The sequence below is a fragment of the Electrophorus electricus genome, chromosome 7 (assembly GCF_041902795.1).
Source record: "Electrophorus electricus isolate QZ-2024a chromosome 7, ASM4190279v1, whole genome shotgun sequence".
NCBI classification, from domain to species: domain Eukaryota; kingdom Metazoa; phylum Chordata; class Actinopteri; order Gymnotiformes; family Gymnotidae; genus Electrophorus; species Electrophorus electricus.
This window is the reverse complement of record NC_137503.1, coordinates 30448832-30475039: the sequence shown is the minus strand read 5'-3', so window position 1 is coordinate 30475039 and position 26208 is coordinate 30448832. Positions and strand designations below refer to the sequence as shown.

Sequence of the window (26208 nt, the reverse complement as noted above, 5' to 3'; positions counted from 1 at the left end):
TGATGAAGTCTGTGTAGGCTTGTCAAGTGTTAAGCTGTGAAGACCCCTCTTTACTGGAAGCAGTGCCCTCAAGGTGACAGAGACCAGCAGTGTTTAAGTGCACAGAGTACGGAGGATGAACAGACTAAAAGGACAGCAAATCAAACATCCTCGGATGGAAAAGATTTCTCTTGCCTTCCCCTTGGCACAGCAGACACTCTCCTCGCCTCAGTCACCTGGACTGTTCCATTATTCATACATGGTCTGACCCACATTAGCCTGCCCAATGACCGTGCTCAGGACGGGCTGCTTTGGTATAACACAGCCTTTGCTCATAAGGTCAAAAGGCTGCGAATCATTGCAAGTATTGACCACGGCTCATTTACAATCAAAATGCCACACTATTTAACATGGGTGATGGGTCACGATCCATTTAACACTGAACTAGGTGCTAGATTTTCATGGCTAGGCAAACCTAATTAGGTGTTCATGTGAATAAAGTAATGGTTCAAGACCCCTTATGTTGTTTCATTTTTTTAATCATTACATTAACAACGTTTGTAGAATTTTAAACTGTTCAGTGTCCATGCCTTTCCCTAATGCAGGATAAATGCTGAGGAGAGAACCACCATTTACCTTGGCTGTCAGGCTAAGGACAAACCTCCCGTGCTAAAAGGGTAATCTTTCTGCCTCAGCCTGCCCCAGTGACTGGACACAAGTCTGTTCCTACCAATTTGGTCGGCAGTGAATGCAGTATTGGAGAAGCAGATATAATCAAACAGCAAGCCCGTCTGAAATGAGTTTCTGCCAGCGATGGGAGATGGCCATTACAGCAGAGCCACTAAATGGATGAACAGAGAGAAAGGAGAATGGCGCTCAATGTTCTGCCCGACACACCCACTCTTTAAAATACAGCAGTACTGTGAAATACATACGTGGCCAAGTTAAGACTAGCAAACCAGAGAAATGAGAAGGGCTGCTTTGTGCACAGCTGGCATTTGGGATGAGGAAATGGTCAGCTCGGCCAACACGGTCCACACTGTTCTTCTATCAGCGCTGGGTCAGAACCTTGGGCACCAAGGGCACTCACCATGGCTGGCGCTGAAACAATGTTTATGGGCAAGGCAATGGCCACAAGTGTCCCAAAAGAGCTTGTGTCAGCTAGTGGTCACAGAGCACAAACAATAACAGGACAGCAAGGAGAAAAAAAAGAGACATACAAAGGCATATAAAAGACACACTAAAATGGGAGAATGTGTAAGGATCATTAAAATAATATTTAATACTGCACAGTTAAAGTATGTGGTAAATTAATATTTCTAGAACCTTCTTTAATAAATAAATACATAAACAATTTTTTTTTAACATCACACCAATCACCAATTGATTTCAAGAGAATTCATCAAATATGCAAAAAGGATCACAAGAACCTCTGTTATTCTCTAGAAGACAGTGGCCATCTTGCAGAGGTCTATAAAGACCATCTGCACTGTAACATCCAGCAGTGTACTAACCCCATGAGCACTAGGACCATGTTGAGCTCCAGAGCTCTTCTATATGTTGCTTCTTCTTAGTAATGCATGTTTTATTTATTTGCTGAATGGGATTCTCCAAAACTGTTAAAAATCTAATGAGCAAGCACAGAGGGCAAACAGTAAACCTTTTTTCATAGCACACTGTCTGATTTACAAAAAGTAGCCATAAAATAGTTCATTTCTGTACTCCACTTTAATATAAATAAAATCTTCACAAAAGGAACATATACATCTCACACTAATGATAATAGTATGTTATTCATGAAACATTCCTTTCGAATTCCAAGCATGTGCCTGTCTTTGGCAGTGTGAGACAGACCTGAGGGTTCAGCCAGTACCCTCGGGGTGTGAGGCAGGGAGCACAGCCCTAAAGGTTCATGCTCAAGTGTTCCTCATAAACAGCTAGGACACATTTCAGCTGCCAAAACTGGTGCTTACTTGGGATCAGGCATGGCAATAATTACGATGAAAGAACAATCTTTAAAAAAATTTGGATCGTCTGCTTAATTAAGGAATTGCCATTTAAATGCAAATCAGAGAAACCAAAACACAGTCATCAGTAATCACCAGTCAATCACAGCATACTTAACGCAAACACCTCCAGATCAATTGGGCTGCATATCTGTTGTGTGTGCTAAGCAACCTTGACCAAAAACCCGCCCCCACATTTGGCCTGCCAATGGCTGACCTCGTATACAGTTTTGCACAAGTAATGTTTTACTGGGCAATCCATGGCAGACGTCTCTCTTTATCAAACAGCTGGTACACACTCCTCCTTCTGTACGTTTCATACTCCAACAATGGTAAAGTACTTCCATGAGAATCCAAAGGAAAGAAATGTCAGTAAAGGAACCCGAGGAACAATTAATAAAGGACTACACCTGCAAATGCTGGAAGTAATTTCCTCTTCTCCACACAACAGGAGGTGGAGCATTTGCACTACCATTCTCCCCTCAGACAGAGGGGAAAACATGGGAGCCTGCCCTGACAGCTCAACACCAAACCAGTCCTACCTGCCAGCTATGCTTAGCCTGATCAGGCCTTGAGTGCATGGGAGCACGACCTTGTTGGAAAAGCCCAGGAGCAGAAGATCAGGGGCCATGTTCGATTCTCCAACATATGAGCTGACCGTCTCCAACCCTCACTGCTTAACTATCTTGGCACTGGTCCCATTATACGTGCTCTGCGTTCTCTGGTTCTGTGACAGCACGAGCATAAGCTCGAACTAGTGGTGAGGTATGGGAGTGGCCCACTCAGGTCCCTACCCTAAGGTGGGGTTACTAAGCTTCTGAGAAGCACCGCGCCTAATTAACGTGCACTTAAAGCTGGCACGCCCCTGCCAGGCATTGCGCTACAACTGAATGGCAGTTACAGAATGATCAAAACACTCCTCAGGGGGGAAGTTGCAATGACAGAAAAAGTCTGCCCTCCAATTCAAATTCAAATGTATTTATATAGTGCTTTTAACAACATGTCACAAAGCAGTTTTCCAAATGTTTGGCTGCAGATCCTTAATGAGCAAGCCAGTGGCAACAGTGGCAAGGAAAAAAACTCCCTGGGCATTTTACTCCTAAACTCCTAATGAAACAAATATCATGCGAAGGATCAGGGCTAGACAGCAATTACAGTGTATTCTTATGAGATCAAGTTCATAAAAGCCATCGCTTGGGGAGGACATTGTGATGAAACTATAGCTAGGTAAATTAAATGGGCAAAAGTGTATGTGAAGTATTTAAAAACAATTTCCTTTAACAGCCTCATAACTGACATAAAGGCGCAGATGACTACCAGTCAATATAGCAATGAGCAAGACATGTGAACTGTGACCATTATAACTTAATACTACGAAAGCACAGAGCAATACAGCCCTACAATTGCAATAAAGCAGGCCCACATGATATGCTCTGGCATTAAATAGCGCTGACAGGCACAAAATGGCTTATTAAACATTGATAGGGACATCCGTGCGAGAAGGATGGTGCGTGGAGCCTGCTGTATGCACTTAGGCTGGTAGGGCACGAGGGAGGGGGTGACTTGGCTGCTAACAGGAGGTAAAAGCATCAGGACCCCGCCCAGGGTTAATCTATTATCCTGAACCAGCTGCCATGCTGCCCCAGCCCCCACCACACAAGCCATTTACCGGCAGCTCCCTGCTGGGCCGGCTGTCTGACGGGCAGCTCAGTGGGCCCGAGGCTGGAGGCCTGCCCTGCTTCTCTGAGCTTTGGCAGAGGCAGGAGCGGGGACAGAGGAATGGGTAGGTCCAGTGTGTGGCGAGAGGCAGAGTTGTGGTGCTGGTACAGAAGACAAGTAGCGATCCTCAGCTCCCAGGTATTTCCTGGAGGGCTCTGTATGGGAAATTGGATAACGTTGCTGGTGTGTAGGCTGAGGAATGACTAAGCCATCCCGGGGCAAGAGGAGTCGGAGGTAGGCTCGTCTCTTCTGTCACAGGACACAGAGGCTCTCCTAAAAAGCATTTTGCCATGAGTGTCATGAATGCTCAGCTAACCCTTACCTACATGTACAGGCTGTGACTGTGTAGGAAATCACAAAATTCAGGCAGACAATAAAAGCCTGTTAGAAATTTCTGGAGTTTTTCAACATGCAGACTACTTACATTAGATCCACAAGGGCTGTGGTGGCCATTTTCTAAGTGCATCACTAAGCAATTCATGAGTGAATTATGGTATTACTGTTTACTTTCAATCCAAGTGTAACCACATTTAAGTAGATCTTGATATTTGGTTCTAAAATTGCTGAGGCTAACAAAAAATTTGAAGGCAGAGCTCCTTTTTGAGTGGGTTATAAATGGGTTATAGTAAACTGCTATGTCATAGACAAAACATTAATACATTACACTGCAGTGTAATTTACCTCAACAACCACACCAGCTGGAAAAGATCTTAATTCATTGTTTCTCATCCACAAAGACTTTTAGGGCTTTCATATCTAAGATAAACAGTTTAAACTATTTTGTGTTAAAGTATGTATGATAAGCAAGAATCTGCCTGCTTTAAACTACCTTCATGCTGTGTTCTCAAATCTAACCATCTTATCATTACTAAAGGTTGACACGTGGGGCATGACTACAGCCAGAGGTCTGACCCACAATAGCATCAGCTGCCTGGGCAATGCAGGTTGCCTCACCACAGATGCTTAAACAGTTCAAATCACTTCTCTTCCTCATATTAAATGTAGCTTCCTTTTCTGGAAGAAACAGATGACCCTAACAGTAATCAGAATAAACCTCAGCACATCCTGACACAAAGTGTAATTTGCAGACAAATGAGAGCTATGTACTGACTTAGCCAGCATGTGATCATAGCCTTTTATGAATCTATAATTGGACTCTCCCTAATGTAACATTTCAACTAACACACTCACACACACACAGTAGTTTAGTTTTAGTATGTTTAAAAGCAATGTAATGGCTTTATAGTCGTTTTCAGGTCTAAACATAGTACATATAGTACAGAATTATATGTATTTGTACAGTGAAAAATTGACACTTAACTGCTGCCTTTCTTCAGATCCTATAAAAACCGTACCCTTTACTAGACGTTACAGAGTAGCTGGACTACTCTTCCTACCACCATCCCTTCATCCTGTAGCAGTATAATGGAAAAAAGGAGCCCTCACAGACAGCCCAGGAAAACATCTGCTGTGGCCCACCACACAGGCCAATGAGAACAATCACCAAAGGCATGAAGGGGTCAGTGACATTTCTCAATGGAGAACACAGCTTGTGTCAAGGTCATGGCCTGTGCTGCTTTCGTTCCTCAGTCGTGCTTATATCCCCAATGCTCCACTCAAATGGCAGGAATTTATGGCAAGGCCTAAGCAAGAAAGATTTTTAAGATGCAAAAACGCAACCATAAAATCACATTATTGTCTCTCTTAATGATCTCACATGAAAAACTATAAACAATATTCAGAGGCAAATGATATGCATGGATCTAAATAAGACATACAAAATATCCAATAAGATATCTATAATAAGCATACAAGTTCATGCTAATCGCACAACAAGTTTTTATAGGGCGTGCAAAACCCATAATAAGGAGACAAAAACCACTCTGTGACTACCATGAGCGTCAAAACTCTTAGGGATCAGAAAGCACATTCAATTGAGCCTGTACAGGCCTGAAAGATTGAAATATGCACACTAGAATGGGCTTGAAGAGGCAAAACCTATGCCCTCCCTGTACCTTCCACCAATCATAGCCTTGAAACACTTCTAAGAAAAACAGTTAAGTTCCACAATACTTTGTGCCTTTGGATGGGAAAAACTACATATCCCAAAGGGTAAATTTAGTGTCTCTATACAGCATATTACTAAAACATTTAGTAACCAGTCCATCAAGGTATGTTAAGAAACACTCCATGTGGTAGGTCTAGGCCGTGTGGACCTGGCACTCCAAGAGAAGCGTAGTAGAAGCCGGACAACTAATCTGTGTCACGCCTGCAGGCCAGCGCCTACAGGCGGAGCAGAGGAAGGAGGGGGAAGGGGAGAGCGCCTCCACATGCCTTGTGTTGGGGGAGGATATTTTCAGGAATGAAAGGAATTTTCTTCGTTTCTGCCACTGCTCCAAGTCAGGTGACTTCAATTTCTGAGGGACTGCAACTTTACAGGAATACGCTCCCAGAACTATCCTTTCTAAAGAGGCTAGCAGAGAACATATATCACAGAGCCCTACACCAGTGTCTCTTGTGCCTCGGCTGTGCAGAAGCAGGAATCTGGGCTGGAGTAAGCACCATTTATTTTGAAAGGCATTCCTGACAAGCCCTGTCCTGACTTCCCATTTTCAGTACCTTTAAGGAAAACACCAACAGTTTGGCGAATAATGTCATATTTGACATTTTTTTCTAAGCCTTAAGTTCATGCTGGCACATTTGATCCAAGCCCAAGCAAGACTGTCACCCTTTCAGGGCATTGTCTTTGCATTAGCTCTGTATTTCTACAAGGGTAAAGCTATGCTCAGTTTAGAACTAGATGCTCAGTAGTGCTGGCTGCCTTTATAAATGGCTAAGAAAGACTCATTCACTCAAAGAGTATTATTAATGCATGCGCCAAAACAGTCAAATGTGCTATCTGCCAAACTGTCATTTTGATTAAATAATTAAAAGGCGATCGTGATATTGCTTTCAAAACACTGAAAACCTTCTAATGTGGTTTTTTTTTTTTTTACATTACATTTTCTTATTAAGAATAGCCAATATTTTACTTTCCCAGAACTGGTTTAAAAGCACAACATGACACTTAGCAGTAGCTAACCTGGATGTCCGTCACTCACAAATCTTTTGACAGTCATTAAATAAAAAGAATGTGGGCTAATAGATAGCACAGCATTTCCAACACAAAGGCTCTGCTTGTGTGAACCACCCAGGTAGATAAAATCACTCTGTTGCAGCTTAAATGTTACATTAGGATGCCTTACTTCACTCGTTTCAAACCAATACAATTTTTTTGGTTACACTCATGTACTTTAGAAGATCCATGTATTGAACACAGTCAGTGAAATGAAGAATGCAAGTTAAAATATACTAGCAAACACTTGTAAAAAGAAGGTCTATGATGATTCAGGCTGGTCTGCAAACTAGACAAGGGTAAACTTGCGCAATAAACCCACAGGGTTATTGAAGCAGATGGGAAATCTCAGGCTGAAAAAGCACCCATGGTGAAGAACATACCAGACATTTCCAGTCTAATAGGAGTCACAGACGTTGCAGTTCATCTTTTGAAGCATAGGCAGTTATACTCTGTCATTCAAGGACTGGATTAATTAAAGTTTCTAACAGCAAAGTGTAATGTCACTTAAGAGGGCCTTGTGTGTTTAGTGTAGCTGTTCAAATGACAAGGATTTCATCATGCCTTATTATATACAAAACTGTACATTCCTCTCCAGAGACTGTGAAGCATTATAGATACTAAAATTAGGCAACACGTGCTTTGTCAAACAAAACTAAATGCAGAAAACTACACCAAGCTTTTAACTGTAGCTCTATTAGATTAAGCTCCACATCAAGAAGGCTTAACATTCAAGCAAACATTTGTGCAAATATGATGCAATTACATTAAAAGCCACCAGAGAGGTGTAATTTTAGGTTGCATGACAGCAGTTATTTCCTCTGAACCATCATGAGAACTATTAGAAGGTCTGCAAGAAAATGAAGATAAAATTAGCCAGCTAAAACAGTGGATCATCTATTGGTCTGACTAATCAGCAAATAATTGCAGATCTTGCTGTTTTGTGCCATGGGTTTATGCAAAATGTCATGGAGTTTCAACTTGCACAAAGGAACATTCTGAGAAAAGCAAGTTGCAAAACTGTTTACAACTAACTCACCACAGGTGATTCACATTAATGAGAGTGGTAGGAACATTAAACTATTATTAAAGAAAAAATTACCTCTACAAAGCCTATAAAATAGCATGTGTCAGCCTTGAAAGCTGACACTTAAATTATGCACAGGTCTTCTAACAGAAAGACTGCAGGATTATGATTAAAGGCCACATCACTGCCACAAAAATATGCTACTGCAGTATCTTGGGAGATACAGCAGCTCTCGGTGGGAATTTCCAGAGCAATAATGATTTTATCGGTATAATTAGGCATTTTCTCATCGATAAGAACTGCATCTTCATGGCATGCAAAAATCTCATACTGGCTCGACTCTAGCCTACATATGTTACATGATTCATATGCTTTTCACACATCTTTTCATCTTAGTTGATGTTACTGCCTCTTTGCGCATTGTGACCAACAATAATGGCCATGTGTCAGCTTCAAAGATGAAAACTAAAGAGGAAAAAATCACCATGACACCGATGCTAATTTTATCAAGTCAAAGATTAATTCAATAAGAATATGCCACCATCTCCCACATTTGGGAAATGCAAATCACCATCATCATCATCAGGACAGAATGAGCAGGAATTTCCTCAAAATGAGGTCAAGAAATTAGGTAACTAATGCAGAGGAAAAAAAGGTAATTTGGCCAGGACAAGGAATTGTTGCTGTCCTCTTCGCTATGCTTTCTAGGCCATTCTGAAAGCCAGTGTAGCAGGGGTAAGAGCTTCAGGAGGGGAGTAGCCTCTAGTCAAAGCCCCTATAGCAGCACAGCATGCTTCACTAGCAGTTCTTTGATGTTAGATACTGGCACAGAAAAACAGCACCATCAATGCTCCCATGGCCGAATGGCAGCCAGAGTGCTGCAGCATTGCTGCCTAAACCTACACACTCCTCGCTCAGTGGCTCACTCCCCCTCTTTGGGTTGGAATTAAACAGGGAAGTATAACCTGCTCAGCAGCATGCCTTTACTGAACGCAGCCTAACACTGTTTACATGTAAACACTGTCGGCAAGATGAGACATTCGCTGGCACTCTTCAACTCTTGTAAGCGCAGAGTCATGCAGCCAGTCTACTCCCCAAGTGTCATTAACAAGACACAATTACCTTAATGGAAAAATGTGACAATCATTCATGAGCCAGATAAAATCAGCAAAGCACATCAGGAATTTTTATTTATCCACTAATGCACCTTCCATTCTGTTGGAAGCCTCGACTGAGGGGTAACACAGATAAGCACGGTAAATGTCCGCTGTTATAATGCATAACAGAGAGAAAAAGAACAAAGCAACCCTGGGAGAGCAGGCCATGTGAGTGTTACCAAGGTTCACAAAATTGACAGTTGAGTGTAAATGCTGGCTGTTATGCTTCATTTCCCACTTTACTAAAATCACCACTGCCCTGCTGTCGAGCAGTCATTAGGGCATAAACACCTGCATACCACCCTCCATCTCCTGTTGACCTTAGTTCCACTTCTTCCTGTAAGCGAGAACATGAGTCGGTGTTCGCCCAGATAGACGATTGGCCTGACCATCGATCTTTGGCAAATGGATCACACAAGAGCAGAGAATAGACAGTGCAACAATGTATCAGCTGAACTAAAAATTATAATGCAAATTTATCAGCATTCATTAGCATTCCACACATATAGTCCAACTCTTGTGCTTCTCATTGATCCAAGATTCTAAATACTTTGTAAAATGGCTAAGTGAGCAAAGATGAACTAACAGCTATTATCAATAAGGTAAAGCTTGGTCAGTATGTCAGCCAGTGATAAATAGGTACAGTTCCTACAGCTACTCTCGAGTGCGGACCAAAAGAGAAAAATAAAGACAACTATTACTAGTAATTATAAAATGTATAAAAGAAACCAAAAAACCAAAAAACAAAACTCAGGAGTGAATAACATAGAGGAGCTCTCATATGAACAAGCACTTCCATGTTGGGTAGACTAGTCTGAAGTGCAAACCACACTGCATTCTCCAAGGCAACCATTAGCTTAACTTTCCACAATCGGGGGCCCAGACAGGAAGTGAATGACCCAGCAATGGGGTAAGGAGGGCCGTACAGCCTTCCTGGCTCTTGGAAATTGAGTCACACCCTCTGCGCTCTCTGAGAGACGGGATGTAAGGTGGCACCTGCCTGGGCTCCTCAAGGACACTGATGTTCTGTTCATGAGCGGCCACACTGGGGTGTAATCTCATTACTGACGTCAGCAAAACATTCAGAGCCCAGAACCCTGATACTGTATTGGCTGACCACAGCCAGAAGGAAGTGGACAAGCCCAGAGAGAGAGACCTAGTTGCTCACCTTAGGTCCATCTGAATTGGGCTGCAAACTCCACTAGATACTGGTAAATAACTAAGAGTAAGGAACTTTTACCATATATGGTGCTTAATACACAGAATAGTTAAAAATAAGACTCTGGGATTGCGACGTAACATGGAGGTACATGGACGCAAAACATTAGCTATACAGGAGCTGTTAATTATTCACTAAGCAACATTATTTATAAAATAAACTTGGTCTTAGTCTAAGTAGTAGAAATTCTGATCATACTTGAACAAGAATTAAAATGACTGACCATGGGTTATTAAAACCCCTAAATCTGAAAACATATTCCTCATGAACTAATGGGTGGAAACATGCGAGAAGACTAAAATCTATGACCAGCAAAATGCACGCAGTTAGGGACGAAGGAAGTCAATAATATAATCTCCGAGGCCTAATTCAGTAATAACACAGAAGCAAGCAGATCCAAGATAAATGTGCACGAACTTAAACTTCAGTGTCAGGACGATTTAAAACACATGACATAATACATAATATTTGTGGCACCAAACAGGCTACGGGTTGGGGTTTGGCTGGCTAGCCAGTCACATTCAATAGTGTGTCTGTATCCATTTATCCCTCCTAGCTACTAGACTAGCTAATAGATATAAAGGGACCCGTTCATAGCCAGATTCAGACATATCGTCAAATGAGCGAACTTACCCCATTCCAAAAAGTCTGCCACATGTTTTTCCCGTTTCAGTGGCGAACTGCTGCATTCGTTGTACAAACATATCAAGACATCCAACAATGTCTCCACACTGAGCGAGCCTGCCTTCTTCTGATGGCCATCCAGGAGCAGCTGCTCCAACTTCTTCAGACGCACCTTCGCAGACATTTTTCGCACTCAGTCAGCGGCGCGACTACCACTCCCTTAACCGATAAACAAGCTCCCCGACACGAGCAGGGAAGGCGGCCCGGCGCTGTCTATCTGCCTGTCTAGCCGATGTGGAGCACTGAAGCCCCAGACTCCAACTCGCCAGCTAGCTACTCGGCTAGCTAGCTAGCTAGCAAAATAAGCCTGACATTATGTTCGGTTTGCCAAACGAGCCTCTATCTTAAATGTCTCGACCCGTTGCTGCGCGAAAATGTCTTCACTTTTCACACACGGGGCCCCGCGGGCTCCATTGGCGTGAACTAACGTTAATCCCCCCCCCCTCAAAAAAATCCGCACTTTCCACTTTCAAAAACGGGAATGTCGGGATTTTTTAATCCCGTCGAATCTCAGGTTGAGCGGACATCCATTCTTTTAGCCGAATATCCCAAAAATCGTTTTTTTGCCACAGATAAAACAATCCAAACACTATTAAAGTACATAAATATGCCCAACAAAAATTTTAGGGAGCGGTGGCCCTCCAATCGGCAGATACCCCCTGCGCTAGCTCGTCCTGGCCGGCGCGCTGCTCCGTGAAGCCGAATATGGCTGCATTCGTGTCCAGCCTTGTCTCGCGCTCCAGACCCGGGACACCGGAGCGCCGCCCACCCAGACCGGAAGCGCCAGAGATGCGTGACGTCATTTTGATTGACACATGCTGGGAGCCGGCGAGCGCTTTACCTCATCGTTTCTTTCATCATCCTTCCGGTCATTGATAAGAACTCACATCTGTAAATTTTCCCTGTAAAAATTCTGTTATAATTTTTTTATTTTTTATTTTAAGAATCCGGTCTCAACATAACCCGTGTAATAATAGCCGGTAACAGCCACTCTAATATATATATATATATATCAAAATAAAATGGATGGGAAAGAATGTGGCTGATGTCAATAGTCTCAGGCTAAACATTAAATAAATCACAGCACATAATTATATGAGTCTCTGCCTATATCACTGTTGAGCGCACAAGGCCAAACTCTATAATCTGGCTAATTTTGGTGCTTAGTTCCTGTGGAAGAGGCAAGATATCCTGTACAGCTGCAGTGAGAGGCACTGACCTCATCACAGCCTATAGTCCCAACCCAAGCAATCCCGTAACAACTCAGTCCTATGTTCACCTTCATCGATGCTTTAATTGTGATAAAGTTTGAAATGGTAAGTAGTTTGTAATATTTGTAAGACAGTGTAAAATTACATCAAGACCAATCTACATCGAGACAATCAAGAACAATACATCTCAGACTTCACTAGGATTATCTCTGGGAACAGACATCTAGTTTCTCTCCTTTGAAGGTTGCCATGTCACAAAGAAGAAAGTTTGAGAATGATGCCCTCTAGTGATTGGAATTGTAACTAGTAACTTCTCATTGGGTTCCTTTTGCACTGCTTCATCCCCAGGTTCTTCCAACGGCCTTAGATTCAAGCTGAAAATGGTTCATCCCAAATTGAAATCAGCCCTGGTGAAGCAGAGCATGTTTTAAATACAAGTCAGCAAATTTAATTTGACAAACATCAGGACATAAATGATGACAGGGCAGTTGTTGCTCTCAGGCAAACCAAAAGCATCTCACAGCTATCTTCCACAGTGATACTATAGTCGACCCAGAACACAACAAATAATGTATAACGTGTAGAAAAAAAACTACCCTTAACAAAAACAGGCACTCGTCTTAACCATAACGGAAGAGGCCGTGTCCCATGTCTTGGCCAGAGAACTGGCTATCTTAAAATGAAACTGGTCATTATTAAGCCTTTTGCTTTGAAACTGCTTCCACAACCGGTTTAAGCAAAATGTGTCAGTGACTGCTTGATCATAATACTCTATAACTAGGATGGTTTCTCATTTCACGAGAGTCGGAAAGGATTATTCTTTACTGCCTTATCTTTGATGTCAGTATGTTGGCCAGATTTCGACATTCTGACCTGTTTAGAGTGGCCCACTGAAGACAAAATGAACAAGACCAGCGAGCACTCAGCAGGATCTGCCTTGCTTTCTTCCCTTTCTTACCTCACCCCTTTTTACAGGCTTTCAGGACTAGCAGCGTATGGATGGAAATGAGCAGCACACCACACTCTCAGTCTATGTCCACCGGTGTCACGCCTTAGCATTTGCGCCTCTCCTCCAATCAGCACAGAGCTCAACTATCTCTGTTGCCAAGTGATAGGAATTCACAGGAGGGAGCCCCTCTTCACAATAAAATAGGGTCAAAACCGACTGCTACATGCAGGAGATGTGGAGGGAGAGCCTCAAGAGTGACTGACTGGTGCTTGCACAGAGTATGGTATAACCACAGCCTGTTTTCTTTCATGTGACACTTTGCATATAGGATAGCTGATGAAATAGCTGATATGCACACTGCTGATTTCTGACATGCACGTGTACATGCACCAACACACTTCATAAATGCCAGCAAGCCCAACCTACATGGCACTTTTTATAATGTGTTGTGTTGTGTGTGCACCAGAGGGAGCACTACACCCTGGTATTCAGTTTTCCAGTGCAGCTATTTTACTCAAGTGTGATTTAAATTGACTGTAAAAAGGCACTGTTTCTGTAACAGCACAGTCCAGAGACCACTAGTCGGTGGGGCATTTTCAGCAATGCAGACGGGTTTATTGCAACCTGGTTGCATATGCGTTGCAGTCATAGTGTTGGCCAAGTGGCCAAGTAAGCACTTCACTGGAAAAGGTCAGCATGTAAAATGATGAAGGGCAGAAGCACATGTGCAAATGGAATCGCATGAACTGCGTGTTTCTTTCCCTGTGAGGAAGGATGCCTTTTCTGAGGCCATGTGAATTTTGTTATCTGATCAGCTTTAAAAATTAACCTGCTTTACCCCTTTACAAAATGCTTAATAATCTTAACAGCATAATAATGGTAATCTCTCCCATTCCCAGTAGACTTGTGGGTTCGATCGCAGGGCTGAGCACAGAACAGGCTTTAGCTATGCATATTGGAATCATGCAGGATCATTAATATGGCGTAAGGTTCATCTGATGCCATTAATAGGTTAGTGTACCTTTGCAAATTTGGGCTTGACCACTAAAATGTAATATGGCCTGGAAAAACATCTCAGATGGCCTCCTGTGGGATCATTCGTTCCTGGCAATCAGCAGTTCAGATTTAGCACTTCTGTTGTTATAGACTGTAGCCATAAATCAAACAATGTATAGTTATCAATATAAGGTCTAATTTTACTGTGACACTTTCTCAGTGGAAAACTAAGGGTAATTGGATGTACTAGGTGATGTCAAAGTCAAATAAACCAGTTGAATGGAATCTGTGAAATTGCTGAAATAAATTGCCCACACCTCCACATATACACACATCAAAGCTCCACTCTTGAAATAGACAAACCAAATAGTATCCAAAAAAAATCTAAGAAAGTAGAGGAAAGGGTGGTTGGAAAGCGTTCTTTCAAAGGAGGAGCCATCCACCCCTCCAGGTCCGCAAAAGTCCTGGCTGCTCCTGGTTTCTTCAGGAACACAACTCTGGAAAATGTAATCTTAGCCCGATGATGTCTCTGAGTCCATCTGTCTCCTGATTACAAGCATCATCAGCTGCTGCACGCAGATGACGCTACCAGCTTGTGTTTAAAGATTTACATGCTCAGGGGTGTATGTGTGTCAACACACCTTCCCTTGCAGTGATTGAGACATTGGAAAATATGTAGTGGCCAAGAGCTGAACATTTTCCATTTTCCATTTGCAACCTGGGAGGTGAGGTGTTCATCACCGCTGGCTCTGTGAATGGAAGCATCTCCTTACTCAGCTACTCTCTGTGACATCAAGGCCATGCCTAGGGTAATGGGAGATGGTGACAGCATGACACAGGCCCTGACATTTGACCTTATGCCCTGGTTTCCACTGTATGTGATCTTACTATGTAACGTGAGGCGTTGTCTGTGAGTGTGTGTGTGCGTGTGTGTGTGTGTGTGTGTGTGTGAGAGAGAGAGAGAGAGAGAGAGAGAGAGAGAGAGGCTTAATGTGAGTGTGCTTGTGTGAATGTATGAGAGCCACAGGCTTGCCTTACCTGTCTTTGGCTTTCCACAGGCCCTGGGCAGAAGTTCATAATGAAAAGATTACATTTGTTCATGGCAAGTCTTTTCAAATAATTGTAATGAATTTCGACACACTAAATTTCTGATTTGGTACACTTGCTGGCTAAAGAGGCTTAGAAAGTGAAAGGCCAGAATGTATATATTGTACACACCATAAATACATACTTATATACACATATATACACACATACATGCTTCTGTGTGTGTGTGTGTGTGTGTGTGTGTGTGTGTGTGTGTGTGTGTGTGTGTGTGTGTGTGTGTGTGTGTATGTGTGTGTGTGTGTGTGTGTGTGTGTGTGTGTGTGTGTGTGTGTGTGTGTGTGAGTGAATGCATGCTCAGACATTATTCAGAGGTTTGGTGGTGTAGCTGCTCAGTCATGCTGTTATAGAGTCTGATTGATCAACAGTTGTGCAGCCAGTAGCCTAACCTACCAACCAGCTAGCCTCTACAAAATCAATAACAGTTTATTAAGAATTTATTTGTCATTTAATTAAAAATGCATGACTGAGAATAAACCACCCTTGCAATGGATAGAGGGTATGGGCTGTTTAATAGAATGAAGTGTTAATTCGTTGAAAACCTGCGTTTAAATGAAGTATTATGCTCATTTTGCTTTACAGAGGATTGTCAAAGACATTGCAAAAGTACAGATCAAAGGCAGTGCCATTGGAGTGGAAGAAACTTTCTATTACTTTCATAGAAAAGCAGTACAGCTAGGCACGGATGGTTAACAGTTCACTCTTATCATTTATTATGTTGTTTTCAAAATTCCAATAAACGAAAAAGAAAGAACGAAAGAAATAAATGTCCAGGTCCAGCGTCATTTATTCTCCTCCCCTCAACATAGAGCACACACGCACACATGAGTCTCGCTGTCAGTCATCCGCTAAACGCAAACGCCACTCACCGACAGACGTGATCCTGTGGCTTGGTGACTGCGCAGATCACACTCGTTAACAAGTTTGCCGTGCGCGCCGATGTAACGCTGGAAAAACGTTACAGCCTGGAAAAACCTCATTCTTTCTGTTCCAGCATCCACCCGGCGGGAAGGCAGAGCATCCGCGCACAGCTGTAGGCTCGGGAAAAGGGAACACTTTTATTTTTTACAGGTAAGATAATATATACGTTGGCTGCAGGCTAGGCTATGCGCTTTGTCGACACGGAATGCGTAGGAAAAGTATTTTTGCAAAACCTTTAACATTTACCTTATTATATTGAAAAATAATGTCATTAATCTATTATCTCCTTTTAGATATGCTGTTTCTACTTTTCAACACACTACACGGGCTATATAGACCCTGTCAGAACCTTTGCCTGCATAAAGGAATTTAAAATATCCATCTTGCAAGTATAAATCTAAAACTATCTAGGGATCTTATACCAGTCTTTTGATAAAATATTTTTTATACTACCATACAATATTCTTCACTGTCTTGGGACAGTGACTGAGTTTTGTTGTGAGCAAACAACAAATTAATTATGAATCATGACAAGGATTAACCATTCTCAAGATTATAGATACTCGTTGTACTCTAGATTTAATTTGGTTCTGATCCACTAGGATTGTCAGCGTTACAGCCCTACAGTCAGCTGTTAGTGTTTCCGTCAAACAGTTGAAGTGCATGCCTCACACCACCGTCCGGCGTTATTCCTGCTATCAAATGTCATTGCAAATATATACATTTTTATATTTTCTTTCATTTCAAGACTGTGCCGTGGACTGAATTTCTCATTCATTATGGGCTAATATTAGACTCAGGCGCTGACATGAAATTTCAAGCATGGTACATCTCTCAGAATGACAGTCGGGCTTCTAAAGATCAGCTTTCTTATGAAGTGCCAGGTTCACCCAGCTGCTTGTGTTTTCAGGGACTGTGAATAGATTTTCCCAAGTTCCTTCTGTTTACTAAGCCCATGCCTGTTGCTATTTGTCCTTTCTTTTATCTGCTGTCTGTGTCATCGGGCCATTTGTGTATTGGCACAATTGCCTTGGGTAATTCTGTTTTCTTTAATCATAGTTGCCCCATTTTCCTATATTCCTTATTGAAGTTAACAAAGGAAATGTCTGAGGCACTCTGTCCATGTCATCCATGGGCGGATGACAACAGTGGTCCCAGTCAGGACAGGATGCATGATTTCCCTGGATTTGAATAAGATTTTCCATACAGCTGGGGTTGGCGGGGGGGGGGGGGGGGGGGCGACTCTGTCCTTGGACCCAGCCACATTCAATTATTCAGGGACCATCTCTATTTTTTGCCTACCAACCATTAAGTCCTGCATAGCAACACCTCAGGGAAAATTAAATAATTGGTGAAGAATACAAATGGTATAATGGGGTTTTATCATTTAATCGGTTGCATGTTATTATGCAGTTTTAATTTGACAGTGTGACAAAACTAGTTGTTATTTACAAGCTCTTATATTGGTCTTATTGGCTCATTTTTGTTAAGTATGCCATTGGTCAGTGTCCAAGAAGTGTCAGTGCTACGTGCAGTAGGCAAAAAGATTTGAGTGTACTGTCAAATCACCTAGGCCTAACACTAAACAGCAACACACACACACACACACACACACACACAGAGAAGTTTACACTTTGCACTTTGCAGTCTCTGGATAAACTAACACATCTAGTGTCTTTAGGGGTTGCCCCTCTGAAAATATTTTGATGAGCAAACGAATGGTTTGTGAGGCCGCACACGGAGGCAAGCCTTTGACCGGGCCTTTGTCTCCCTCTAAGCAGGACCGAACACATGTATGGCCCTTTGATCCCTCACTTAAGCCCTCTTTGTTTCTACCGCTCAAATTTACCAGTGAAAAGGCTTGTATACTAACAAGGGCCCCAGTGCCATGGAGGGAGCCGCGTTTGTGCTGGCCGCTGTGATCACGATAACAAGCATGAATAATTAGTCCATTCTCAAGCCACAGAGACAGCACAAACAGCTCAGCCCCTCCGTCTTTCTGCCGGTCAGGTTCTGTGGCCATGGCAGCGATCAGTTTGAATAGTGCGTTTGGTTTAAAAAAAAAAAAAAAAGTTTTAGTTTTTTCTGTATATATCACTATGGCTAGTTGTGCTATTTACTGTGGTGTTTTAGCTTTGTTTCATGGAAATATCCCAGCCACCTTAAAGTCGTAGGAGGCAGCCTTTCCTACCAGCCTTTAATCTCCTTTGCTTTATATTACTGCTCTTTTACTTCTCTCTTTTATCTACCCACTCACGGTACCCCTCCCACAATTCACCCCCGGTATCACTCTCTCTGGGAGTGATCTGAGCCACACTGACACCCGTATTGTAGAAGATAAAGCCAGGATTAGCTGCTCCTTGAGGACAATATGGGTTTCTCAAAAGAAAATCTATTAAAGTGGAACTTATCTGGTAAGGTATGCCATTGTTTTACCTGTTACCTAGTAAGCCATGAGCTTATAAGATCAGCACATCAAAGCCTGCGCCATGCTTATGGCAGCCCCATCGCCACCTTATCTTAGTCTCGGCCTGAGAGAGACTGATGTCATCCGTGTAAATGATCAGACGATAACACATCAGCAGTGAGAGTGATGTGCTGTGTTGAGACTGCTCTTGTTTAGAACAGAGATTAGGTCACCATAGTCATGAAACATGCATACTATAGTGACCATAAGATAGCCAGTTGTCTTTTGACTTATCACAGCAAAATCTAGATTACTGTTCATTTTATTATTATTATTAAATGCAAAAATAAAGGATCTATTTAACCAATGTCTTTACATTTGTTTAAATGTAAAACTGACTCAGAAGCCCTGTCTTACCAGGGTCAGGCTTCCTCACCTAAGGAAGAAGAGGTTTCAGACTGACAGGAAATGATCTGTCCCACGACAGTGAATGAAGTGCCTCCCTACACTGAGTCTAGATTATGTATTGGATATTTCCAGCCTGAGTCAGTTCATTTTCCCACACTTTCCATTTATGGTGTATTGTAATAAGAAATTGTGTATTGTAAGAAGAAAAGGGAAAATATAGCTCCAAATAATTTGTCAAACCCAACTACACTGATAGAAGTCCAGATTAATTTATGTGCATTCTGTATTGTCACAGATCAGTTAATGAAGTGTTCCTATGGTCTAATGTCAGCATTTCATTTGGCTTGTTGTACTAAATAGTGAACAATAGTCAATAGTCAATTATGATTGACATCTATAACTGTCATTCTCAATAAAAACCTGTTTTTAAAAAAGATGTTCATTAATTTGTTACTTTGGGCTCTTTTACTATGCCCTGTATTAGCAGAGGTCCTACAAGCTATGAGCAGCTCCGTCTCTGTTCATGGGACACGATTTGCTCTAAGGAACCCAGTCTTCGTTACACACTTGCATACATATCACTGATATGTGACCAGTATGATGCTAACGTCATTGCTGGGCATCTGGTATTAGCTGGTATCTGGTATTCACACACTGGTATTGGCTGACAGTTGCATTAAATTAAATAGTTTTTATTGGTCTGATGTCTAGGGACAGTCACTAGGGATCTCTGGACCAATAATAGCATAATCTTTTGGAAAGCTTGTGCATCGCATATAGAATGACCATTTTTACCAGTAGTGAATGAGAGGCAAAGGGTGATCTAAAGGTGTTTACAGCAAACACATTTAAAGCCATTAATTCTTAAACTCCAGGCCTACTATTCAGTAACTGCTCTTTAGGCGTATTGAAGTGTTGGCAATGAAGAAGGACCAGAAAATAGCATTTATTTCAGTAGAAACACTCTTTTATTAACAGGTATAATAAGAACAGAAGAAAGGACTTCTTAACTGGGAGAAATGGGGGAGGTTAACCAGATGATCAATATGACACACAGACGGAAGACATTTCTAAACGTTAATTAAACTAACAAAGGGTACGAAGAGACCAAACCAAACATATATACCAAATCCATCTATTTGACAGCAAACTTTAAAAATTGGATTTAAATATATAAAGTCTGTAGACAGGCACATGGAATTCTGGGAATCCTTGCTGCCGCATCTCTTTCCACCACTTTCCGGTCCACTCGCTGCTACACCAGGGGTGGATGCCACAAAATTAGACAACGATCATTGTCAATTATTCAGTAACCTTAACATTATATGTGGTTGAAATCACGACTAGTTCTTCGGAGTGTAAGGCGCTGGTGTGATGTGTATATCAGCATCAGCTAGAAGGTTCATGCTGGCACAAAGATGCATCTTATTCAGTGATCAGTGAACAGCCAGTGAGGCAAAGACTGCTAGAATGTAGATAGAAACAGAAATATCTAAAGCTCAGTAGGCTTGTTTGATATCTCTGGGGCTCTACTTTAAGTGTCAGAAAATTTAAATCCTGCAGTAAACATTGGTGCTAGTAGTGGAATCTATACAAAGGGCATGCTTCCATATGTAGCTCTGCAATTGCATTAAAATAGTCTGGGATCAGGAAAACAGACCATTGCAGTTACTTTTAAAGAAATTGGGGTTTTTAAATGTTCCCCAGAAAGATCAGGGATGATATCCACAACTCAAACTGCCCTCATTATTTGCTCTGATTTCTCATACTGAGATCAAAATATCTCCTTCTGTGGTGTGGTTCAGACAAAACCACTTAGTAGGTCTCAAAATAATAATCGTGGACAAGTTTTGGATTCTGTAGCTGTCAACAGCCTTGATATTGTGTAAATGTAATTCCACTCCTGTTTGGTCAATGAGCTGATTTGAATATACATCAACCAAATGAACCATGCCAAGACCTGTTTGGTTTGATGGATGTGGAAATGGGGAGGGATCTTTTTAGCCGTACCTGTATAAGCCGTCTGTGGCTTGTACAGGTGGCCAGGCTGAATCGGGATGTGGCCATATTCATAAGCAAATGAGAGCATGGATGCATGGCTTGTGTTACACACTGACATTAATGACTCGACACTGGCGAGGAAGTGGAACTCATGTCGTCATCTCTTTTTGTAGACACTAGGTGCAGGACGCTATGACAGAGGTGATGAACACCCGTGAGTCAGCAGTGGGCGACTACAGTGCGTCCGGAGACCAGGACATTTCTTTTAAGGTGCACTGTGCCTTTACTGTCTATTTATAATAATGTGATTCTTCTTGTCTACACATAAACACACACTTACTCCTAATACATGGCTCCACTTCACTAAGAGGTGTGCAGATTGGGATGTAACTCATTACTTTTATTGTCCATACATGTACCTTTTTTAATAAATGTTGGGCTTTGAATGCATTTGACATTATGATAAAATACCTTGAAACTTTATGGTTTTTAGAATCCTTTATTTGTATATGCTATTTATTCTTTATTACATTTCTATAACATTCATTTGTAGTTTTTATTGATTCTTAGGCTGCTCATCTGTAACGGAGCTGCCCGAGTACCGAAGGGCCTGAAGCAGGACGAACGTTTATTACACACAACGTTGCGGCACTCACATGTAACATGAACGATGAACATGAACACGAATACATTTAACAACGACGAGACTAACCATAACCTCATCACGCTACACTGACAATGACCAACACACTGCACGCTTTGACACGGGTTTATATACTTAAAGACAAGACGAGGTGCAGGTGTGTGCAGGCGTGGCCACAAACAAATATCCTCCCACTACACGTGGCGGGCCGAACCACGTGACTCGTGAGAGGCGAGCGTTCCGTGACATCCTCATTATCACACACACTCAGCCACACTTACTGCATTCTAACTATAGAATTCAGTGTATCTCTCACAGCTGAGACATACTGTCATGCTACACACACAAACACACATTCACACACACAGACACAGAGCATGCGCTGGGAGCTGTGAGGTATCTTCACTGCCTCTTTTCTCTTCACTTCTCAGGCTCCTATAGCACTCCCACGAAAAGCTGACAGCTGTAAATCTTCCAGCAGTGCTGTCTATCTACAGCCTCTATTCACACTGCAGCCGCATCACTTCAGCCTGACTGCTGTCAATTTCATTTAGATCTCACTGGCCCAAAATGAGATGTGCTCGCTCATAAAGGCCAGATGAATTCAGATTCCTCCCTCGAGCTCGGCAGAGCCTGAAAGGTCACAGTCGTTTTAGGAAATGATCGTCATTACCTTGCTTGTGAATGTGGCGTGGATGATCACTGGCAGAACACAGGGGCTGAATAGACATTCCTTGTCTTCCCTCTGTTCCGACAGCCAACAGGGAGGACTCTGTGTTGTAGGATCTGAATACTACTCTTACCTGTCCCCTAAGGCTTATCAAGATGTCTGAAGACCTTCTTGAGCCTTTTCCTGCCTTCCACCCTGTTCCTCTGTCTCTCTTTCCCCTTCTCCATAACTCCACTAGTGTACTTTAGGTATATTCAAACATGACACAAGTTACTTCTCAATCGCCTGAATGCCAAACAAGGTGGTGGCGTGGCAGTGGAACTTATGCATGGTGTGAGCTGAATGCCAGGCGTCTCATTTTGAGAGTCCTATCCTGCAGCTCTTAATAGAGCCTTTGGAGTAGCACACCACGGGGAGCTGTCTGTAAACATGTGTTTATTCCTATCCCAAGCGATTGCCCCGGCAACAGCCTTCTTGATTGGCCATAATGGACATACATAGATATTTAAAGCTGAACTCTTCAGGGCAGGATGTGGATTGCGGCCGCCTTAAGTCTGTTAATTGGCGTTGAGAGCTTTAAGCAGTGTTTGTACGCCTGCCACTTTAAGACCTCGATAATCTAAGCGAGTATTTTGGTGAAATATGGATTTGACTCTACTCAACCTGCATGTATGGGAACAAGCCACAAGTCAAGAATAGCTCCGTGAAACAAGCGAGCCCACTTATTTCTACGTTGCAGGTTTTCCCCGACTCACATGAGCGCTACCCCAAGCTATCCAAGCGTCTGCCATCCATCGTGGTGGAGCCGACCGAGGGTGGAGAGGTGGAGAGTGGCGAGCTACGGTGGCCTCCGGATGACCTGAGCCCTACTGATGAGACCAGAGACCCCCAGACCCAGAAAGCAGGTTCGAGCCTCCAGTGAGCATGCTTCTGCTTTCTAGAGTAGAATGGCACAATGAGGTCTGCTTGGTTTCAAGAGTCCAAAACACCTGACAGCATATGAAGATGTACAAGCTGTAAGCATGCTGAAAAAGAGAATGACATAAGGATAATTGCCCTGACAGTTATCTGGAACATCCAGGCATGGAAGGGAATGGTGAGGCACTTCTTGTAAATGTGCAATCATTTACAGAGAACGGAAACAAAAATGTGTTTCAGGTGAGGAGCCAACAGCAGTGGAAGAAGAGGCTGACAGAGTGACAGCAAACTGATGGGGAGTAGCTGGCAGCAAATCAGTCTAATACTGTGAAAGTCTTCATAGTGGAAAAGAGCAAGCAGGAGACTCCTACAGTTAGTCTGACTACAGCAACACCCGCACTAGAGCCACCCACCCGTCAATAGACCTCCAATCCAGTAGGGGGAGCTGAGGCCTGAGAGACATTGCCGAAATAACTCATGTGCCAAACTCTAGTGGTAGCCAGCTACTGTTATTGAGTTGTACATCCTTTTCCAGAACATTACGATTCATCTATAATGATATCATTAGAGTTCATTTGTGCCTGGTTTTTAAACGATGTATTGACATTGAGGTAGCCTATATATTTATTTGCCTTGGACCAAAGTCTTAAATATTTGACTCTGTTCAGCTATCATGCACATAGCTACATACCTTATGATTTGATGTGTAATACATAAAGCATAACCTCTGTATGGCCATCTCACACTTGAAGTTGGTTTTCAAATAATGTTGATATATTTCTGCAATAGTGCTACACAAATATAGATTACTATCAATATGTACAGTGGATTATATTTTACAGTGTGTTTTTGAGACTTCTGTTCGTTCTAAACCAACTATAACACAGTATGAGATATATTACTTGACCATCTCTTTTGTTTGTTCTTTAGACACATTTGCACGCACTGCTTGACATTAGCATAATTTTATTCTGTGTAGTACTGCTTTTCCTGCTGCCTTGCATTGTGTTTCAGGTCCATTGTCAGAGTAGCTGTCTACAGCCACAGAGATGTCTGTGGTTGACTACTGTCTACAGCCACAGAGATGTCTGTGGTTGACTACTGTCTACAGCCACAGAGATGTCTGTGGTTGACTACTGTCTACAGCCACAGAGATATCTGTGGTTGACTACTGTCTACAGCCACAGAGATGTCTGTGGTTGACTACTGTCTACAGCCACAGAGATGTCTGTGGTTGACTACTGTCTACAGCCACAGAGATGTCTGTGGTTGACTACAGTCTACAGCCACAGAGATATCTGTTGTTGACTACTGTCTACAGCCACAGAGATGTCTGTGGTTGACTACTGTCTACAGCCACAGAGATGTCTGTGGTTGACTACAGTCTACAGCCACAGAGATGTCTGTGGTTGACTACTGTCTACAGCCACAGAGATGTCTGTGGTTGACTACTGTCTACAGCCACAGAGATGTCTGTGGTTGACTACTGTCTACAGCCACAGAGATGTCTGTGGTTAATTATTGCATGCATTATAGCTCATTTAAAGATGACTATTGTTTTTTTATTTGTTTAGTTTTTCTTTTTGTTTGTTTCGTCTTAGTTTGTTCTGGTTTTCTTTTTCTTTTTTTCTTCTTCTTTTTTTTGTTGCACGCATGCATAAAAAATTCAAATTGACAACATTATTGTGAAATCACATATGCCATCTCTGAACTGTACTAGTTAAATATAATCTGTCCAATAATCCTGCTGATGTAAAAATCTGTTTCAGAAATGCAGCACCTTGACTAGATGTTTGGAATATGATAGCACTGATGATCCTTTCTACTGAGGTGCTTTCTAGCCTGCTCTGAAAACATATTAAAGGCACATGTGCTAAGACATCTCGGTGCCTTTCTGTGGACAGACGTCAGGTGTTCGCTGGTAGGGGCTGGTGGGGGCTGATGGGGGCTGATGGGGGCTGTCGCTGGAAGGTGGTGTTGACCCAAGCTGTGATTCTGGCTCCAGCTCACAGCAGCTGCCCTGCACTTCCTGGCTATAGTCTGGCAGCTCTCCCAGTCGGAGCCAAAATGGCTGCCCTCGCCCCCTAGTGATGCTGGCTGAATCTTAAATTATCCCCAATCAGAGATACTGTGTACTATTTAAAAACTTCCTAAATAATGAAGAATTTGGTCTAAAATGTTTTATTTTAGGCTTAGCTACTTTGTTTCGGAGTTGTTTCATCCCCTTGCAGGACTGAAAGCACAATCCCGTAAGAGTTCCAGCAAAGCAACCTTTTGGGATGACCGGCCACCACTTGTGTGAGCGCAGTAGGTTCTGCTGCTTCAGCTTGTTCCTAGTGGACAGAGGCTCCCCCTCGACACAATCCTAAAAGCCATGCTGTCAGACAGAGCAGGTGGCACTCTGGGGGAACCAGGCACTCCCAAGTGCAGGCAAGTCGAGTTAGAGCTGTGTCCTGACAGCCCAGAGACAATTTTCATTTCCTTTCGAGAACTCTTCCATCAGTGTGACCTTTTTTGAGGGTGCTAGTTCTGAAAATAAAGGCGCTGCTCTCGAAGGAAGCAGGAGTGGGATGCCTTTTCCACAGAGACACGTTGCTCTTCTCCTGTCCCTGGCTAACACAGGCTGCTCACACGAGTCGGGCTCTGATTTATGAGTGCCTCTACACATGCTCACTCCCCCACACACACACGTACGCACTCATACACACACACACACACACACACACACACACACACACACACATTCTCAAGCACCTACACTTACTCACCCACACATGTATAAATGCACATACACGCACATGCACACACACCCATGCAACCACACAGTCTTACTCAGCCACACACAACCCAACACCTTACTCCAATCTCACACACACACACACACAGACAAACATCTACACACATCGAGCCACACACATACTTTTAAGTCTCTGTTCGATGTTGAACAATGACGAGAGGTAGGTGGACACACTTCTTCCTCATCTTTCAGCAGTATACTGCATGCCATATATGCACATTGTAAGGAGGCCTTCTTAAGACAAGGTATAAATAATCCAAGACAGAGTATAAATAAT

General features: G+C 42.6%; 2 protein-coding genes across 7 annotated transcripts in view; one reads left to right on the top strand and one right to left on the bottom strand.

Moving 5' to 3' along the window:
• The window catches only part of cdc42bpb (CDC42 binding protein kinase beta (DMPK-like)), a 42296-nt gene extending 30664 nt beyond the window's left edge, over nt 1-11632 (bottom strand). For 3 of the 5 annotated variants that reach the window (XM_035524208.2, XM_081717287.1, XM_081717286.1), the window contains exon 1: nt 10856-11631. In XM_035524208.2, coding sequence (XP_035380101.1) covers nt 10856-11030 — 175 coding nt within the window. In that variant the 5' untranslated portion in view covers nt 11031-11631. Of the gene's footprint in view, nt 1-10855 lie in introns of all 5 variants that reach the window. The other 2 variants (XR_014124483.1, XM_035524207.2) reach the window with 2 other exon arrangements.
• Nucleotides 11633-15998: 4366 nt separating this feature from the next.
• Nucleotides 15999-25013, top strand: si:dkeyp-72h1.1 (protein LBH). Of its 2 annotated transcripts, none has more exons than XM_027025116.3 (4): nt 15999-16237; nt 21077-21173; nt 22956-23134; nt 23375-25013. In XM_027025116.3, exons 2-4 carry the CDS (start codon nt 21096-21098, stop codon nt 23376-23378), a joined length of 261 nt encoding a protein of 86 aa, XP_026880917.1. In that variant the 5' UTR covers nt 15999-16237; nt 21077-21095; the 3' UTR covers nt 23379-25013. The 2 variants fall into 2 exon arrangements, with proteins under 2 accessions (XP_026880917.1, XP_026880916.1); XM_027025115.3 differs by having other exon boundaries at nt 16004-16237; nt 22956-23121.
• The last annotated feature ends 1195 nt before the right edge of the window (nt 25014-26208 follow it).

Coding starts and splice junctions, on each gene's coding strand:
- si:dkeyp-72h1.1 (XM_027025115.3), top strand. CDS start 21,096: ATGACAGAGGTGATGAACACCCGTGAGTCAGCAGTGGGCGACTACAGT. Junction 21,174..22,955: donor ACCAGGACATTTCTTTTAAG/GTGCACTGTGCC, acceptor TCTACGTTGCAG/GTTTTCCCCGACTCACATGA. Junction 23,122..23,374: donor CCCCCAGACCCAGAAAGCAG/GTTCGAGCCTCC, acceptor AATGTGTTTCAG/GTGAGGAGCCAACAGCAGTG.